General features: G+C 44.0%; 1 protein-coding gene across 1 annotated transcript in view; it reads right to left on the bottom strand.

Annotated features, from left to right (window-relative positions):
* LOC125551648 (transcription initiation factor TFIID subunit 4b-like) overlaps positions 1–20,014 on the bottom strand; it is a 41,516-nt gene that overhangs the window by 12,614 nt on the left and 8,888 nt on the right. The window contains exons 6-13 of the mRNA XM_048714919.1: positions 12,858–12,976; positions 12,689–12,776; positions 12,440–12,575; positions 12,303–12,358; positions 12,177–12,233; positions 11,946–12,092; positions 5,663–5,734; positions 5,315–5,573 (exon numbers count right to left, since the gene is read on the bottom strand). Of these exons, the coding sequence (XP_048570876.1) occupies positions 5,315–5,573; positions 5,663–5,734; positions 11,946–12,092; positions 12,177–12,233; positions 12,303–12,358; positions 12,440–12,575; positions 12,689–12,776; positions 12,858–12,976 (934 nt within the window). The remainder of the gene's footprint in view (positions 1–5,314; positions 5,574–5,662; positions 5,735–11,945; positions 12,093–12,176; positions 12,234–12,302; positions 12,359–12,439; positions 12,576–12,688; positions 12,777–12,857; positions 12,977–20,014) is intronic.

Raw genomic sequence — 20,014 nt, 5'->3', positions numbered from 1 at the left:
CACGAACGACTACGTCACTGAGCTACACCACTTTGGATTTCAACGCGTTATGAATGATGCAAATGACGCCTTGAATGCTCGCATCGAGAACCTCGCCAACAACCTCCGACAATCCAAAGCTTGGAACAGGGACTATCTCAACGCCAAGATGGCTACGCAAATGGATGAACTTCGAACAATGATAGCCAGCCGCAAGTCTTCATCATCTTCGACTTCATAAAGGAGAAGACGCTCAAGTAGCCATTCTTCGAACCTTTCATCCGACGCAAGTACACTACGACACTGTCCCATCTTCAGAGGCGACCGCCAAGAGCCTCAAGCGTCAATACCTATCCAAGGCAATGGATTGCGAGACCGCATTCTCGAGCATGAACGACGTCATCGTGAAGAGGAAGATCGCCTTCAAGCGCCAAATACATCAGGATGACGAACGATCTCAAGTACAATAAGACCGACATTGACAACTTGATGAACAAGATGTCTGGCAAGAAGAAGAACGCCGCGTGGAGCAAGCAAATGGAGCGCACCGAGCTCTCCTTGAAGCTCAATATAACCTCCAATAGCGCAATAGAAGGGTAAGAGAAGAGGGACAAGAAGAAGCTCGACGTGAGGAAGGACATGAATTGAGGCACATGGCTATTCCACCTCGTCGTCCTCATGACGCAAATCTTGGAGAGCATGAAAACATTCGACATCCTCCACGTCACAAGCAACGCCAACCTTGCAACAATCTTGGACATGAACATCGCTTTGGCAAGCTAAAGTTTTACAATGCCAAAGTTCTCTGGAGGCACCGACCCTGAAGAATACCTCACATGGGCACTCAAAGTGGACAAAATCTTCCACCTACACAACTATGATGAAGCATAGAAGATCGCAATGCCCTCTAATGAGTTCAATGAATACGTCCTCATTTGGTGGGAGCAAGTCATTGACCAAAGAAGAGAACAAGGCGAACCCGCTATCACCACTTGGGATGCCATGAAGCAAGTTATGAGAGCAAGATTTGTGCCTACACACTATACTCGGGATATCTTTAAAAAAACTCCAAATTCTCAAACAAGGCATAAAATCCGTGGAATAATACTATAAGGAGATGGAGACTGCAATGATGAGAGCAAATGTCAAGAAAGTCGAGGAGCAAACAATTGCAAGATTCTTGAATGGCCTCAATCACTCAACAAGTACCGACTTTCAACCATACTCCAACCTCCTCAAGCTAGTACACCAAGCTACAAAAGCGGAGCGCCAAGTGCAAGATGATATCAAGTACTCCAAGTACTAGTCATACACTTCCAGACCCTTCGACTCCTACCCAAGCATCTCCAAGTGCGGCGCCTTACACTCAAGATACACCCACTAGTGGTGGTCTTTCAAGCTCCAAGTCGCCGACGATATCATGAAGTCGTCCTCCTACTGAAAGCACCTACAAGCCACACGCTTCTACATCTACAACTCCTCCAACGGACCCCAACACCAAGACAAGTCAAATTCAATGTTTCACTTGCAAAGGACGAGGCCACAAGACCTTTGAATGTCCTACAAGAAGAACCATGATCATGACCGTGGATGGCGAGTATGACTCCATGAGTGAAGAGGAATTTGAAGCATTGAAACATCTGGCTATGCACCGCCAAGTGAATGAAGCGAAAGATGCTCAAGTTTATTGTGACAATGATACGAGCGTGGCTTTCGTTGTCTCCAAGATTTTAACACTTCAACAACAAAATGATGTCGGCCAACGTTGTCACATTTTCCACACCAAAGCGGGCATTCAAGGACAATCCATCAAAGTAGATGGAGGAAGTTGCCACAACTTGGCAAGCGAAGAGCTTCGTTTCGAGTTACACCTCATCAAGAAAAAGCACCCTCACCCATAAAAGTCCAATGGTTGAGCGACTCAGGGACTATCCCAGTGGAACACACCGTGGAAGTCCCGTTCAAGATAGACGCCTATGAAGACACATTGGAGTGTGACGTTGTCCCCATATCCGTGTCACCTTCTCTTGGGTCGTCCTTGGCAATATGACCGCGGAGTGATACATAGTGGACGCACGAACCATTATAGCTTCAAGTGGAAGGGCAAGGAGTACATGCTTCATCCTATGTCACCAAGCCAAGTCATCGCCGACAAACAACAAGCTTTGAACCATCATTGATTATCTAGTGAGGAAGAGAGCCACCATAAAGTGAGTTAGCGCCACAAGCCAGATAAGAGTGCCCCCATGATGACTGATCAAAAAGACTTGGTGCTATTAGCCACGAAAAGAGATTTGAGGGATGCGGGTGAAAACCCATCAAATGTTCTTCACTTTGTACTCTAGTACAAAGATGAGATCATTCAAACTAATACTTCAATATCTTCCTCTTGCTTTAACCCATGTTTTGCAGCAATTTGAGGACGCCTTTCCATTCGAGTTACCACCAAGACTATCTCCTCTACGAGGTATCGAACACCGCATTGACCTCATCCCCGGCGCCCCTACCGAACCGACCTCCTTACCACGTCAACCCCGAGGAGACCAAAGAAATCGAACGACAAGTTCAACACCTCTTCATGAATGGGTATGTACACAAGAGCCTTGGTCCTTGTGCGGTTTCGTGATAATTATGCCTAAGAAGAATGGAACTTGGCAAATGTGTTCTGATTGTCGCCCATAAACACCGTTAGATCTCGACACCCTATACCACGTCTTGATGATCTGCTACATGAATTGAGTGGTGCTACTATATTCTCTAAAATTGATCTTAAAAGTGGCCATCACCAATTTCGTATGCACATAGGAGATGAATGGAAAACCGCTTTCAAAATCAAATTTGGTCTATATGAGTGATTAGTCATGCCTTTTGGCTTATCCAATGCTCCTAGTAGCTTTATGCGATTGATGAATCGTGTGCATAGAAAATTCATAGGTACGGTGTTGTTGTACAACTTCTTGACGAACTAGTCAACGTCGCATTCTTCTCCAAGCTTGATTTGCGAGTCGGCTACCATAGTGTGAGACCGAAGGATGAAGAGAAGACGGTATTCAAGAACACAGTGTCCGTTTCCACTTTCTGAGTGATGACATATGGCCTCACCAATGCGCCGACCACTTTTCAATGCCTCATGAACACAATCTGCACTGCTTACATCTGTAAGTTTGTCATCATCTTCCTCGGCAATATTTTAGTTTACAGTGCTAACATCCAGGATCACGAGAAGCACCTTACGCATCGTTCTCGAGCTCCTGAGGCGTCGTCAACTTTTCGCCAAGATGAGCAAGTGCTCTTTTGCGCAACCTCGCATCAAGTATCTCGGGCATGTAATTTCCAAGGACGACGTGGCGACTGACACAAGCAAGACGAGCGCGATGAAGGCTTGGTTGGTGCCCAAGATCTCCATTAGACTACACGGGTTCCATGGCCTCACCAGCTACTACAGGAAATCTGTGCCGCACTACAGCATCATCGCTAAGCCATTGACGCGGCTGCTCACAGAGTGCTTCCCTTGGAACGACAATGCGCGGGCAACTTTCAACCTCTTGAAGATGGCGATGATCACCGGACAATGCTATGAGTGCAACTCACACGGTGTTGGCCAAATCGTGTTGTTTATTTGTAGCTTAGGTTTTCAGCCTTCCTATTGTGACATCCCGACTTAATAGGAATGACAGACTACTCATGTCAATAAGGTGCACCTTCCATCCGAAAGGAACCTCAAAGTTAAGCGTGCTTAGCTTGGAGTAATTTGAGGATGGGTGACCGACTGGGAAGTTGATCACAGGTGCGCACGAGTGAGGACAATGATCTGTGGGGTCAGTCTAGATCCCAGGCGCAACAGCCAGGAACTGGTGGGTGAACCGATGGGTTTGGCCAGGGCGTTACAATTGGTATTAGAGTCAACCCTCACGGTAACACCGGCGTGTGCGGGTCAGTGATGCGTATATGGGGCACATGTGGATGTTGGCACTGGCGCGCACAAACATGCCAAGAGAGAACGGGTCTGCTGAGCCGACGAGGACATCGGTTCCTTTGAGGGGGGTGTATGTGATATCCTAGCTTAATAGGAATCATAGACTACTCAGATCAATAAGGTGCACCTTATTTTTTGAGAGCCCATCCGAAAGGAACCTCAAAGTTAAGCATGCTTGGCTTGGAGCAATTTGAGGATGGGTAACTGACCGGGAAGTTACATACCGGATGCTCACGAATGAGGACAAAGCGCGCAAGAAAGACTAGTGTTGGACTTTAGGACCAGACTAAATTCCAGACGCAACGGCCGCGAACTGGTGGGTGAACCGGTGGGTTTGGCTGGGGTGTTGCTCCTATGTAGTTCTTTCCTCTTCTCTTATTTATTTTTAGTATCTTCTCTTGTTTGTTTTTGCTTGGTCTGTTGGCTGGTTCTAATCGTTTGCTTACATTGACATTTCTTCTAATATGAAATGATGCATGTCTCGCGAGTGTTCGAGAAAAATAATGCGGTATGATGCCAGCCAAACCTTCTCTTCCTCCAGGGGGCGTTGAAGAAAAAAGAATTGTTCGCAACAACCTAGCCACATTAGAGGCACACTCATAACCATGGCGCTATCATGGGAAATAACCACTGATGGCAGTGACCTGTTTGACTAGACCGTCCAGTTGGTCAGTAACCACATTTATGTGAATGGTCAAAGTCTACATCTACTCCCCAAGCTGTGCCATGGTCATATTGTTTGTGCCATCAGAAGCCATGACACGTCCTGGTAAGGTAGAGACGTTTCATTGGGGGAGACAAAAAAAGTGGGTGGGGCTGCTGGCAATAGAGGTTAATAGGAGATATAGGGTCAGGACAGGGTAGGGGGTAGGTATACAGAACGAAGGAGAAGGAGATTGTGCAGGAGACAATCAGGAAAGGCAGGAGCATACCAGAGAATAGGGTGCGGATAAGGTTGATTGATCGACTGCTTACATTTGGAAAAGAATGACATCCCTCTTTTATAGACGAATCAACTAACCTAATCCTATAAGATAACAACTCTAATAGATAAGATAGACACTTCCTAATTTAACCAATAGGTCCTTACTAATATAGTATACCTAATAACAGTTAGGTACTCTCTCCATCCGGAAATACTTGTCATCAAAATGAATAGAAGGGAATGTATCTAGATGTATATTAGTTCTAGATACATCCCTTTTTATCCATTTTGATGACAAGTATTTTCGAACGGAGGGAGTACCTGATAGGACTCGGGACTAGTAATACCACTAGCAAGACTTCTCAATTAGAACTGACTCACTAGCAAACACCAGGACCAAGCATTGAAAAATAGCCAAAGGATCACGAGCTTACCAGGACCAAGCATTGAAAAATAGCCTCGCTTTTCAATTTCCTGCTGTTCTCTTGAGCCCTTTCCAGCTTTTGGTGAAAGCTTGTGAGGCGACATGGTACCTGGCAGTGAGTCAGAAGAACCATCGCCTCCTTCACCTCTCAGTTTATTTTTTTCAGCTAGCAATTGCCACTTTGAAAGCATGTCATCTCCCCCTGCTGCAACTCGCACAGCAGCATTTGCAGCTGTTGTTCTCATTTTATCATCTTCCTCCTTGTAAGTCTAAAATGCATGTAAGATCATACACATCTCAAGTACATAATATCTATGTACAGAATAATCATCCGAGACCTGAAAGTGGAAGAACTAACCTTAGCATGCTTTGATGTTCCACGGCTCTCAGCCTTGTCCTTTTCTGAAGAAACAACTGAATTGTCATCTCCCTGCAGTTACGAATTTGGTCAAACAACACCTTAACAGTCCCATACTATCAGAAATTATACAATGGATGCCTGATTCTTTCCATGTAACGACTTATTGATTAATTAAACTGAAAGTCTGCAGTGCACACACAAATTGTACTGCCATATTTCTGTATAACTGCTACAGATGTCCCACGTTAACTGATGCAACAAACATTGGATAGATCTGACATTGATGAGGAACAATAGATGAGAGAAAAACACATGCCAGATCTGTTTGGGTACTTCTAGACACTTCCACTCTAGTGTAGTATTTCTTTTCTTTTCTATCCTACCTACTGTTTTCTAGAGTCTTCTAGTTGTGAGTAGCTATGAGTAGAATGGTGAAACTTAAATAATGTTTTCTAGAGTATTCCAGCGATAAGTAGAAGTATGTGAAGGCTTCCCAAAGCCCTATAAATAGAGGTCCTCACCTCTACTTTGAACGGAGACTATGTACCCACTACCTATAATAGAACTTGTTGATCTCATCTAAGATCTTGGAGTAGATCTTGTGCTCTGGGAGTTCTGGATTGAACTCTTGCTGCCATATCGGCCTACATTCGCCTCTAGAGAGATATCTAGCGCAGCACGTTGAAGTTGTTCCTTCAACACTTGTGTTGTACAAATTGTAGCAGCAAGGTGGAGTTGCTCCTCCACAACCTTTGTGCTGCTTCAGGTGGCATCAGAACCTCATTGACCCATACTAGTTCTTGCTGTCCTCTTCGAGAGCAGCCTGCAGCAAGCAATGGAGCAATTGGAGAAGAGCAACAAATCAAAGAGCTGCGTGAAAATCTTAATCGGAGATTTGACCAGCTGGTTGAGATGATAAGAAAGGATGTCCCCCCTGCTACCAATGAAGGAGATTCATCTAAAGAAGAAGAAGATGCTCATCAAAGAAGAAGGAGAGGTAATCTTGGAGCAAGACCACCACAACAATATGTTGTTCAACGTGCTTCAAGAAGGCCAATTTTATGTTGAAGCTTCTAAAGGTGAAGAATATGATGATGCCCTTGAAGAACCAGATCTCTACGCATATCGGAGAGTACCCAACCCTACATATGCTAGAGATACATACAAGGTGAAAGCTGAGATCCCAACTTTTAATGGAAATGTTGATATTGAAGGGTCATGGAGGTTATGAAGTGGAGACTTTCTTTGAGGTCATGGAGGTTCCAGAAGATCGTAGAGTTCCTTTGGTCACATACAAGCTGAAAGGAGGAGCCGGTGCATGGTGGCATCGCGTTCAAGAAGAGCGCAGGCTGAGAGGAGAACCTCGCATGAGAACTTGGCGGCAAATGAAAAGTCTCTTGAAAGGGAGATTTTTGCCCGCTAATTATGACCAGATCCTATTTATCCAATTTCAAAATTGTGCTCAAGGAAATAGGACTGTTTCAGATTACACGGAGGAGTTTCTAAGGCTACAAGTGAGGTGCAACCTTGCTGAAACTGAAGATCAACAAGTTGCAAGGTACATCAATGGTCTCAACGATGCTATTCAAGATCGATTGATGATGCAACAAATCTGGTCCATTGATCAAGCACAAGCTCTAGCCTTAAAGGCCGAGAGGTCTGTGAGGACAAGAAAGGCAACTAAGGCTCCATATCATCCATATCCTCATGCCGAAGGCTCGTCTAGGAGTCAGCATAATAGTGGAAGAAAAGATCGCTCCACCGACGACCCATCCAGAAGCAAACTAGAGGCAAGGGTAAGTCCAATGAAGGCCCAAAATGCTATAAATGTGGTGAAGAGGGACACATATCCAGCGGTTGCCCACTAAGGAAATTTGTTAACACAACTATACATGATGGTGAAGGCGATGAGGAAGAATACGAATCTGAAGATGCAGAGGGATAAGAGGTTTGACAAGAAGAAAGTGAAGAGGTGGTATGTGTGATTCAGCGTCTCCTATGTTCCACCCCCCAACCTGACAACACACAACGGAAGAAAATATTTGAGAGCAAATGCACGGTGAATGGCAATGTATGCAAATTAGTGATTGATAGTTGCAGTTGCTACTTGGAAGGTTTGTTTTAAATTGTCAACGAACAAATAAATTTTTTACGGGATTTTATTATGCGTTAGTAAATAGTAAGATGAAGAAAAATGCGATATACTAGCTACAATAGCGCCTAAGGGCCCAAAAATTTCTCAAATAGGAATTCTAGGATTCCGTTCTTTTATCACATTGGGATGTTTTGAATTCTTGAATAAACCAATTCAAGAACAATTGGATGCCGACAAAATCATCAAAGAGTGGCATTCTTTATTTCGATTCAACAGTGCCAATAGCTTCTGGATGTTGGCTACTTATCTCCCAGAAGTTGGTGGACCATTTAAAGCTTCATACTCATGATCATCCAAACCCCTACACTATTGGGTGGATCAAGAAAGGAGTGAATATGAGGATCACCAAACAATGCAACCTGCCACTTTCTTTGGGCAAGCATTGTCGCTCAAATGTGTTGTGTGATGTGGTTGACATGGATGCTAGCCATTTTCTTCTTGGGAGACCTTGGCAATTTGATGTGGATACTACACACAAGGGCAAGGAAAATTCTTACTCTTTCATTAGGAACAAGAGAAAGATCATTATTCTACCAAACAAAATTGACGGTAATATCTCTAAGGACGAGGGGAAAAGTATGCTAACTATCTTCCACACCTCTAATGAGTTTATGGAAGACTTGAAGGAGGCAGATTTGTGTGCTGCACGTACTGTAAAAGGAGAAGAGCACCCGGCTGTTGAAATTCCAGCAAAGGTACGTGGCTTATTAGCAGAATTTCATAACATACTTGGGGAGCACAAGACCTACCGCCGATGAGAGGGATTCAACATAGAATCGACTTAATTCCGGGAGCAAGTCTTCCTAATCTTCCACACTATCGAATGAGCCCAAAAGAGCATGATATATTGAAGGAGAAAGTGGAGGAATTGCTGAAGAGGGGGCACATTCGAGAAAGTATTAGCCCATGTGCTGTACCAGCCCTACTCGCGCCAAAGAAAGATGGGTCTTGGCGCATGTGTACGGATAGTAGAGCCATTAACAAGATCACCGTAAGGTATAGATTCCCTATTTCCCGTCTGGATGATATGTTAGATCAGCTTAGTGGAGCAAGAGTGTTCACAAAGCTGGATTGTGGATATCATCAAATCCGTATCAGACCCGAGGATGAATGGAAAACACCCTTCAAGACAAAAGAAGGGTCGTTTGAATGGCTAGTCATTCCATTTGGGCTCTCAAATGCACCAAGTACCTTTATGCACTTGATGAATCAAGTCCTTCGACCCTTCTTATCCCACTTTGTTGTGGTCTATTTCGATGACATCTTGATCTATAGCAAAGATGAGGATCAACACTTTGATCACATTCAAAAGGTGCTAGAAGTACTAAGGGAAAATGAGCTCTACGTCAACTTAAAGAAATGTGTTTTCCTGCAAACACAAATTCTTTTCCTAGGACTCATCATAGCATGTGACGGTATTCGTGTTGATGATTCTAAGATTGAAGCAATCCAAGAATGGCCAACTTTGAAGACCATTTCTGAGGTAAGAAGTTTTCATGGCCTTGCAACTTTCTATAGGCGATTTGTGAAGAATTTCAGCACTATCATGGCACCAATTACTGAATGCCTGAAGAAAGGAAGGTTTCAATGGATAGAAGCGGCTGAAGCTAGTTTCAATGAGATTAAGCAAAAACACAAACTCCTGTCTTGGTGCTACCTGATTTCAACAAGACTTTTGAGCTGGAGTGTGATGCAAGTGGAGTAGGTGTTGGAGCTGTCCTATCTCAAGAAAGGAAGCCCATTGCTTTCTTTAGTGAGAAGTTAAGTGAAGCTAGGCAGAAATGGAGTACCTATCAGCAAGAATTGTATGCCGTTTTCAAAGCGTCAAAAACTTGGGAAGTCTATTTGCTGCCTAAAGAGTTCATTGTTTATAGTGACCATCAATCTTTGAAGCATTTTAGAAATCAAAAGCATGTTGACCGCATGCTAGCAAGATGGGCAGCATATCTGGAGAGGTTTAACTATCTCATCATGCATAAATCTGGAACAACTAACCGAGTGGCCGATGCTTTGAGTCACTGTGCAAGCCTCTTGACTTCTTTTGAGGCTGAACTTCCAGGCATGGATCAAATACAGGAGTTGTATGAGGATGACAAAGACTTTGGCCATGTTTGGGTAAAGCACACAAGGGGCCAACCATTAGGTGATGACTATTTGGTGCAGGATGGCTATCTCTTCAAAAATGATTGTTTGTGCATCCCAAGGAGTTCTCAGCATGATAAACTAATTAGAGAACTCCATTCAAGTGATCTTAGTGGCCATGTTGGACGGGGCAAGACTATCGCTAACCTGGAAGCTCGCTACTTTTGGCCACAACTAAAGATAGATGCTGGAAAGTTTGTTCAGCGATGCCCCATATGTCAAACCTGCAAAGGCCAAGTCGAGAACACGGGGTTATACATGCCTTTGCCTGTTCCTATTGCTCCATGGGAGGACATCTCTATGGACTTCGTCTTGGGCTTGCCAAGAACAAGACGAGGAAGTGATGTTGTATTTGTGGTCGTGGATAGATTCTCTAAGATGGCTCATTTCATCCCATGCCGCAAGACAACGGATGCTCATCATGTCGGAAACCTATTCTTTCAAGAAGTGGTCAAACTTCATGGAGTTCCAAGGTCCATTATCTCAGACCGTGTTAGCAAGTTTCTTGCTGCATTTTGGCTCACTTTGTGGAAACAATTCAACACTGAATTAAAATTTTCTAGCACTGCTCATCCACAAACAGAAGTGGTGAACAAGTTTTTGGATAATCTAATTCGTTGCATTTGTGGAGAAAGAAAGGGGCAATGCGATTTGGCTTTATCTCTTGCAGAGTTCTCCTACAATAACTCAAAGCATAGATCCACAGGAAGGAGTCCTTTTTCCATTGTCTACACTAAAGTTCCAAAGTTATTTGAAGAGATTTGTGGTGCTTTGGAAGCACAAAATCAGAAATATAAACAACTTGCTGATTGCAAAAGGAGGCCAAAATCATTCCAAGTTGGTGATAAGGTGATGGTCTACCTCCAAAAAGAGTCTGCCTATAGGTGTTAAGGGGAAGCTTAGGCAGCGAAGGTATGGGCCCTTCTCTATCATGAGGAAGATAAATAATAATGCTTATGTGATAGATCTTCCAAGCGACACAGGCATATCCAACACTTTCAATGTTGCGGACTTGACTATCTACCATCCAGAAGAAGCGCTCTATGACGATAACTCGAGGGCGAGTTCCAAACAACCAGGGGAGAATGATGAGGAACAATAGATGAGAGAAAAGGAAGAAGAGAGAAAAACATATGCCAAATCTGTTTGGGTACTTCTAGATACTTCCACTCTAGTGTAGTATTTCTTTTCTTTTCTTTTCTATCCTACCTACTGTTTTCTAGAGCCTTCTAGTTGCGAGTAGCTATGAGTAGAATGGTGAAACTTAAATAATGTTTCTAGAGTATTCGAGCTATAAGTAGAAGTATGTGAAGGCTTCCCAAAGCCCTATAAATAGAGGTCCTCACCTCTACCTTGAACGGAGACTATGTACCCACTACCTATAATAGAACTTTTTGTTCTTATCTAAGATCTTGGAGTAGATCTTGTGCTCTAGGAGTTCTGGATTGAACTCTTGCTGCCATATCGGCCTACATTCGCTTCTAGAGAGATATCTAGCGCAGCACGTTGAAGTTGTTCCTTCAACACTTGTGCTGTACACTTTGTAGCAGCAAGGTGGAGTTGCTCCTCCACAACCTTTGTGCTGCTTCAGACATCTAACTCACTGATGTTCCTATCTAATAAAAGACTAATAATAACTGAGATTGAATTGGTGAACCAGTCACACATGCACTCTCAAACCTAACACGTGCCTTTTTTCAGATAGTCCATATTAGTTCCAAATTTGATTTTCTATCGAGCTTCGCAAACATTCAACATTACCAACATCTAAAGTATGTGCTATAAACAAGATATAACATATATGATATTGGCAATTAATGTGTTAATAAGCATGTAAGACAATTGTTAAAGATCACAAATAAATTCCATGCAGAAAATACTAAAATCCACTTCATAAAAAATCCTTCATACAAAAGCATACTTCTATGAATGTATACGTAAATATAAAATTAAATGCAAGCAGAAACATCTTGCAGAACTAACATCACTCTGTTTCCTGATTCTGTTGGCATCTGCCGCCAGCTTCCTGTCCCACTGTTCTCTAGCTTCCCGGTTCACCCTCAGTATATGACTCCGAACATCCGAAGATAAAGGATAATAATGATGTCTTGATTTTTCAACATCAACCCTCTTCAAAAATAAATAAATAAATAAATACACAGATTACATTTTCCGTATGAAATGTCAATGAGACCACAGACCAGCAAATTGAACCTGTTTTGAAAGCCTTATTGTATTGCTTATGAATCCTCGTAACCGCTCCTCGACGCACTGGAGAAAGCTTAAGTTAGATTAGGCATAAGCAAAATCTGGGAAGGGCCTTGCTATATAATCTCTCACCATCGATAGACAACGCTCTACGTCACATCCTATGCTCTTCAGATTATATTTTCTCACTGCAAAAACAATAACATTAGAGAATAGAACACGGAGTTCCTCTATCAATTTAACAACACTTGAATGATAAAGGTATTAACTGATCTCTGCTAATTTCTTTGTCAGAGGCCCCTTCTGTAGAATGAGCCTTTCTTCTTCTAGTTGTACAACTTTACGAGCAGCTTCTGAAACTCGACTCTCTTCCTTAGGAGCAGAGAAAAGTTGCTCCTCCTCTTCCTGGCAAAAGTAACAGTTACAGCATTAAAATTCATTTGATAATGGGTACTAGAAGGTATGCACAAAGCAACACAAAAGAACAAAAGCACATTAAAGAATGTTAGTATGTATACCCTCAGATTAACACCACTAACTGCAGTAACATCATTCAGCTGGTCAATGCTTTGATCATGGAAGCCTCCAGATCCCTTCTGCTTTTTGCTGGCACAATATAAAAAGGCCTCAGGAACCAAGAGCGAGTACATTAAATTGAGTAATAATGGGAATTGAAAAAACAATTACCCAGATGGTGGAGGAGATGAGCCAATTGCTTCCAAAGGTTTCTTCTGCCCAGCAGATGGCTTCTTTTGAGGTGTTTTGGAAGCTGCTCCAGAAGGAGGTGCTTGAGTACTAGGTTGAATCTAATCAAGCAGCAATAATCGTACCATTTCAGCAAAGTGCAAGAATTAGTCAAATTGCTAAGAAATAAACAGAAAACAGACAGCAATGCGTTCATTTTGTGTGCATGCAAATAAAGGAAAATTACACTTCTGCAACCGGATCTCACAGGGTGTTATCTGTTAGGAATATGCAACTCGGTATTCCCATGAGGCCATAGGCCAGTACATATATGCACATACAGGCGTGCTAAAATATGCAGAAAACCCCGTATATAACGGGGATATCAGGGTGTTATTTGTTAGGAATATGCAACTTGGTATTCCCATGAGGCCATAGGCCAGTATATATATGCACATACAGGCATGGTGAAATATGCAGAAAACCCCAGATATAACGGGAATATTAACCCCCCCCCCCCCTCACCGCTCAAACTCATGGTGGATCTATAACACTGAGTTTGGAGATTTGGAGATGTAAAAACGATGCTGTGTTCTAATCTTGACCTGAAAGAAAAAACTGTTAGCTGTAGATCGGAAGGCACATATACTGTAGAGCAATCACCTGATCCTCCACACATAACCACATGAAAGAAGCATCAACACCAATATGCTTGGTGAGCTCATGCTTCATATGGTCACAGGATACTAATAGCACCTGTACTATCGGACATAAAAAGTTGTTGGCGTAGTGACAGAAACAAAAAAATCCACAAGCAACCATCGTAGCCAAGTCACCTTTGATGTCAAAAGGACCATACCTCGCAACTCAACCTCTGCACACGAACAGGAAACTGCAGTTGGTTTCTTTGTCTTCTAGGCAATGAGAGAACCAAGAAGAACATAGTAAGCACAAAGTGACTGGCGATCCGCAGGATCACTAGCCGAAGTAGCATCCGAACAGGCATGAAGCTGTAACGAACTTGAGCGTGGAAGTACAGCAGATATGGTCCCATGAAGATATCTAGAACCTAAAGTGGATGACTATAGTGAACGGAGGTGGGAGCAGAGACGAACCAACGCAGGATATAAGGGATATCCAAATGAGTGATAGCTGGATAGACAAACCCAACAAGATGACGATAGCGCACTGGATCAGGCAAAGACTCACATCACCATCAGAAGCTCGGAGGTGGACAGTGAGCTTGATCAGAGTCTCAACTCAACGGTATGCTCATCAGTAAGAGCAGCACGAGCAAGAAGATCCTGAATGTACTTCTCTTGCGATAGAAAGAACCCATCTCAGATAAAAGAAATCTCAATCCCAAGGAAGTAGCGAAGATGACCAACATCAGACATAAGAAACTGCTCACTAAGACGAGCCTTCACAAAGAAAATGTACTCAGAATCATCTCCAGTGATGATTATGTTATCTACACATAGAAGTGTTTGACCGCGTGACTGAAGGTGGGCCAAGAACACGGGATCATGATCACTTTACCAAAAAAACAGCAATAGTGACCACTTAGGAGAGGCACCCAAACCAAGCACAAGAGGCTTTGCCATATAGAGCGCGACGAAGACAGCATACCATGCCATCAGGAACAGAATACCCAAGTGATGTCTGCATGTAGATTGTTAGTTATATTCTACCATGTATATTTACCACCTGTATGAGGTGTTTTCCTGCATATTTTACCACCTGTACATGTGTGTGTCTATATATATATTGGCCATTGGCCCCCAGGAAATACAAGTTGCATATTCCTAACATGGTATTAGAACCTTCGGGTATTTTTTCGCAGACGCAAGTCGTGCTCTCGATCCAATCTCTCGCGCCACCATCATCCTCTCGACCAGTTGTTGATTCCCCTCGATCTCTATTTCCGTCGGATCCCGTCGATCTAAAGGTTGCAGCTGCCCTAGTCAACACAGCCCTCGTGCGGATCAACTCAGCCGCCAGCTTCTGCTCTCCGCTTCCGGAAGTAGACCCACCATCGAGCCACCCTGCCTCTGATTTCCTGCCGTCGGCCCTTGGATCCTGCTCCGACTTGATTCAGCAACCTCCCATCCAGATTGGGTGCCCGCGTTGCTGCTGGAGCTGCCCTGCCTCTGATTTCCTGCCGTCAGCCCTTGGATCCTGCTTCGACTTGATTCAGCAACCTCCCATCCAGATTGGGTGCCCGCGTTGCTGCTGGAGCCGCGCTGCCTTCAATCTCCTACTTCCGGCCGGTTCACCTCCAGATCGAGCCTCCATCTGCTGCCTGACCAAGCCTGCCCGCAACAACGGTGGCCCTCGCCAGCTGCCTAGACGAAGCCACCCGCCCCGCTTTGGCCTCCTGCATCCATTCATGACAAGCCGGCCAACGCATGCCTGCCTCCTGTGATGATTCTCGCAGACCACTGTTCGTACACTTGTTGTGGCCTCTGTTCACCACTGGTTTGTATCTCAGCTTGATGTTAAGAATGCCTTTCTTAATGGTGAGCCGCATGAGGAGGTATACATGCAGCCACCACCTGGGTATACTGTTCCTGGTGGCATGGTCTGTCGTCTTCGTCGCTCTCTCTATGGCCTTAAGCAAGCCCCTCACGCCTGGTTTGAGCGTTTTGCCTCTATGGTGACTGCCGCTGGTTTTTCAGCGAGTGATCATGTCCGGCGTTGTTTGTCCACCTTTCAGCTTGTGGTCGGACTCTTCTCTATGTCGATGACATGATCATCACTGGCGACGATCCCGAGTATAATGCCTTTGTGAAGGCCCGTCTTAGTTAGCAGTTTCTTATGTCTGATCTTGGCCCTCTATGCTACTTTCTTAGGATCAAGGTCTCTTCTACCTTTGATGGCTTTTTTATTTCCAAGGAAAAGTATATCCAGGATCTTCTTACTCGTGCTACTCTTACTGATGAGCGCATTGTTGAGACTCCCATGGAGCTCAATGTTCACCTAAGTGATACCGTTGGTGACCCCTTGTATGATCCGACGCGTTATCTTCATCTTGTTGGGAGTCTTGTCTATCTAGTTGTCACTCGTCCGGATATTTCTTATCTGGTCCATATTCCGAGTCAGTTTGTCTCTGTTCCCACTTTGGTTCACTATAGTCACCTCCTTTGTATTCTCTAATATCTTCGGGGCTTGATCTCTCACCGTCTATTCTTTCCTCGCTCCAGTTCCTTACAGCTTCAAGCATATTTGGATGCTACGTGGGCTAGTGATCCCTCAAATCGCCATTCACTTCCTGCTTATTGTGTTTTTCTTGGTGGTTCTCTCATTGCCTGGAAGATGAAGAAACAAACTACAGTTTCTCGTTCAAGTGCAAAGGCTGAGTTGCGGGCTATGGCTCTTTTGACGATAGAGGTGACTTGGTTACGGTGGTTACTTCAGGACTTTGGTGTTTCTGCCATTACACCTACTCTACTATTGTCTGACAGTACATGTGCATTGCACGTGACCGTATGAAGCATGAGCTCACCAAGCATATTGGTGTTGATGCTTTCTATGTGCGCGCTGGCATGCAGGATCAGGTTGTTGCTCTTCTATGTGCCTTCCGAGTTACAGTTGGCAGATTTCTTTACGAAGGCTCAGACTAGAGCGCGACATGGCTTCTATCTCTCCAAACTCAGTGTTGTTTATCCACCGGGAGTTTGAGGGGGGTGTTAGAGTTATATTCTAGCCTGTATATTTACCCCGTTGTATTGGAGGTTTTCCTGCATATTTTACCACATGTACATGTATATGTATATTGGCCATTGGCCCTTAGGGAATGCAAGTTGCATATTCCTAACATAGACCTCCTCACACAACTCACCATTAAGAAAAGCACTAACTTGTTTGTGCTACACTGCAAAAGCACAAAAGACGATGTGTGGTATGGTTCACTCCAGTTATACACTACATTTCTTAGGTTCTGGATTGAAGATGAATATCATAGCTAGAGGCCTATAACTCTTATTGTCTGCAAGGTGCATCATCAAGGTCTATAGACCGGCCAAACCCTGGTAGGCTAAGAATATTTAAGTGGAAAAGGTTTGCCCAAGCTCTTACACGACTTAAATGAATTTTGGCACAAATGGAGGTCAACAAACACACAGGTAACAAATGAGCAACCGATTTCTTTTATGGCTATGACATATACACTCAAGGGCACAACAAGTACTAAATCTGGACTTCATTGCAAAAATGGTGTGTGGGAGGGGGGCAATTGACCTGATAACTGGTATGGCCTGTCTCTCTTTGCTCATGACATAATGAGAAAAAAAAAAGTCCTTTCTATTTGTTGTCTTGAGGGGAAATTTCTGGAATACTCACTCACTTGCTAGATGCAGCCTACAGGTACAAATAGATGTACACAAGGGTGGGCTATTGGGCCTTTGAAGATGGGAGATAGATATCTATCATTCCCATCTTGTTACAGGATAAATTACATTCCTTAACTCCTAAACCCTTCGATTAGACAATCTTCTACTTGCTTCCCTGAACTTACATGATTTAATTCTATTATACCCTCATCTAACTTCTCTTTAGTAATGATGAAGCACCAATCTCCACATGCTTCGTTCTATCATGTTGGACTGGGTTGTTGGCTATGTTGATAGCCGATTGACATGGCCAAGTACTCTGCTTCGGCTATCGATCTAGACACAACAGATTGCTTCTTGCTCCTCCATGCCACAAGGTTCCCTCCAATAAAAACATAATATAAAAATTGCAGTGGGGTTTTTGTTAGGAAGAATTAGTATTGGTCTAGGAGTCCTTATTAGACTATGTTTACTTTCCTTGCACCTCAAGTCTTGTGTAATATATGCCCCTTGGGCCTTGGAATAGAGATAAATTGATTCCTAACATGGTATTAGAGCTATAGGTTATTTTTTTAGCACGGGCAACTCATGTTGATCCAATTTTGCGCCACCACCAATCTCCTCTCGGCCGGACGTTGCACCCCCCACGATGTCGCCGTCTTCCTCTGGCCGGCTCGCGCTGCCTTCCCTCCCCCTTCACGCGCCCTATCCAGATCGGGAGATTGGGCCGCCCCGGTCAAACGTTGCGTCAAGATCGGGCTGCTTCGGCACCCTCCAGAGATCAGGCCGACTCGGTCAACGCCGTCGCGCTAGATACCATCGCCCTGAAGATTGACACCGCCCCGGTCAACGTCACACTGCTGAATCCCGTGCAGGTTTCCAGAGCTCGCCCGTGCTCCCACGGGCTGATCTCCAAGTCTGCCTCTCCAAGAGGGTTCTGCTCCATGTGCAAGCCTGCCCGTACAGCTTTAGCAGCATGCATGTTGCTCCCTGCATGCAGCTAGAGGTTTGGGGTGCCTCCTGCCGCCCGCATGTGCTTCTCCAATCGGCTCGTGGCTGCTCATGTTTCTAGTATGCATGCTCCGTGCTAGCTGGATCGCATCTGGGTCAACGCCGCTGCTCTGTTCCTGCCCGTCCGTGTGCGCGCTACTGCGTGCAGGCTGCTGTGCTAGCTACTGCTTTGCTACTGCGTTCGCTCCTGCCTGCTAGCTGCTGTCTTACGCTTCATGCACTTTTCTTTAGGTGTCGCGTGCTCTTTCGCTAGTTTTCTTTTCTTCCGCTGCGTCCACCAAATCTGTTGATATTGTGTGTTTCTTATGCCATGCGAGCCCAACATATCTTTGTCCGTCAACCTTTTTCTGGTCATTGTCCTCTCAATAGAATTTTCATGGCCTTTCTTAGCATTGTTGGTTCTAAGCCCATTCTCTTGCCGCCGAGCTTCTTTCGACATCAGTTTTCATGGGCCATGATTCTTTAAGCAATGCTTCATTCTCTTGATGCGCCATCTTCTTTTGACAGCCCATCTTCTCTTGATACTTCTCTTGTATCTTCTATTGATGCGGTGTCTTCCTCTGATGTGCCATCTCTTTGTTATCCCCTTTGGCGACTCGACAGGTTTTGAAGACTCTTCATGCTACGACGACACTCGCAAGATCCGGATTTGGATTATCATTTTTTTACACTTCTTCAAATGCAATGCTATTGCATACGCTTTGCATTTGAGGGGGGTGTTAGGAAGAATTAGTATTGGTCTAGGAGTCCTTATTAGACTGTTTACTTTCCTTGCACCTCAAGTCTTGTGTGTGTGTGTGTGTATATATATACTAATATATACTAATAAAAGACTCAGTTGGTGATGATGGTGTGTCTGCCATCCGTCATTTCTGACCATTAGATCTGCATCTAACGGCTGTGAGGTAAGTTATGGCATTTTTGCAACAATAGCCCACTTCTCTGCTCCAATTTGCAGAAAACCCCGTATTATCTTGAAAGCAACCACATCCCTCCCTCACCTTATCAAAACAGCCGGAGAAATATATTTTGAGTGAAATGTAATATATTCTTAGTGGTATATGTATATCAAAACAAGAGTATTTTCTTCCAAGTTTGTGAACAAGTACTATTCTACTTTGGATCCGTTGCATCGCACGGGCACATTGCTAATGTGTGTGTGTGTGTATACATATGCCCCTTGGGCCTTGGAATAGAGACAAGTTGCTTTCCTAACAGTTTTCACCATACTGTTTGCTACTACACAGTATCCAGAAGTTGGATTTTCTATCAAGGCAATTAGCCCAATCAGCATCACAATATCCCTCTACATTCAAATGTCCATTGCTTGAACCATAGACCTCTTCCAGGACTCCCTTCTAGATAGCACAAAATTCTATGTGTTGCCTCTAAATGCCCACTTCTTCGGTCATGCATGTAGCATCTCACCACACACAACATATATGTCAGGTATCGTGTGGAACAAATAGATGAGTCGACCAACAAGCCGCCGGTAGCTCCCTCTATCAACCGGATCTCCTGAGTGAGCACACAGCTGGTGGTTTTACTCAATAGGGTTGAAGCAGCTCGATGCTCAAGCATACCAGTCTCACTGAGAAGATCCAATACATATTTCATTGCGAGAACTATTCCTTAGGAGATCTCGCAATCTGAATACCCAAAAAATACTTGAGTTGACCCAAATCCTTAACCTTAAATTCTTTGCTCAACAGCACCTTCAGTCGACTTGTCTCCACACTATCATCTCATGTGGTAGCAATAGCATCCACATAAACTGCAAGGATGGTAATATAACTCTTGAAATGCCTATAAAACATT

The sequence above is a fragment of the Triticum urartu genome, chromosome 4 (assembly GCF_003073215.2).
Source record: "Triticum urartu cultivar G1812 chromosome 4, Tu2.1, whole genome shotgun sequence".
Lineage (NCBI taxonomy): Eukaryota > Viridiplantae > Streptophyta > Magnoliopsida > Poales > Poaceae > Triticum > Triticum urartu.
The sequence above is the reverse complement of the archived record's forward strand: the minus strand, read 5'-3'. Positions and strand labels throughout refer to the sequence as shown.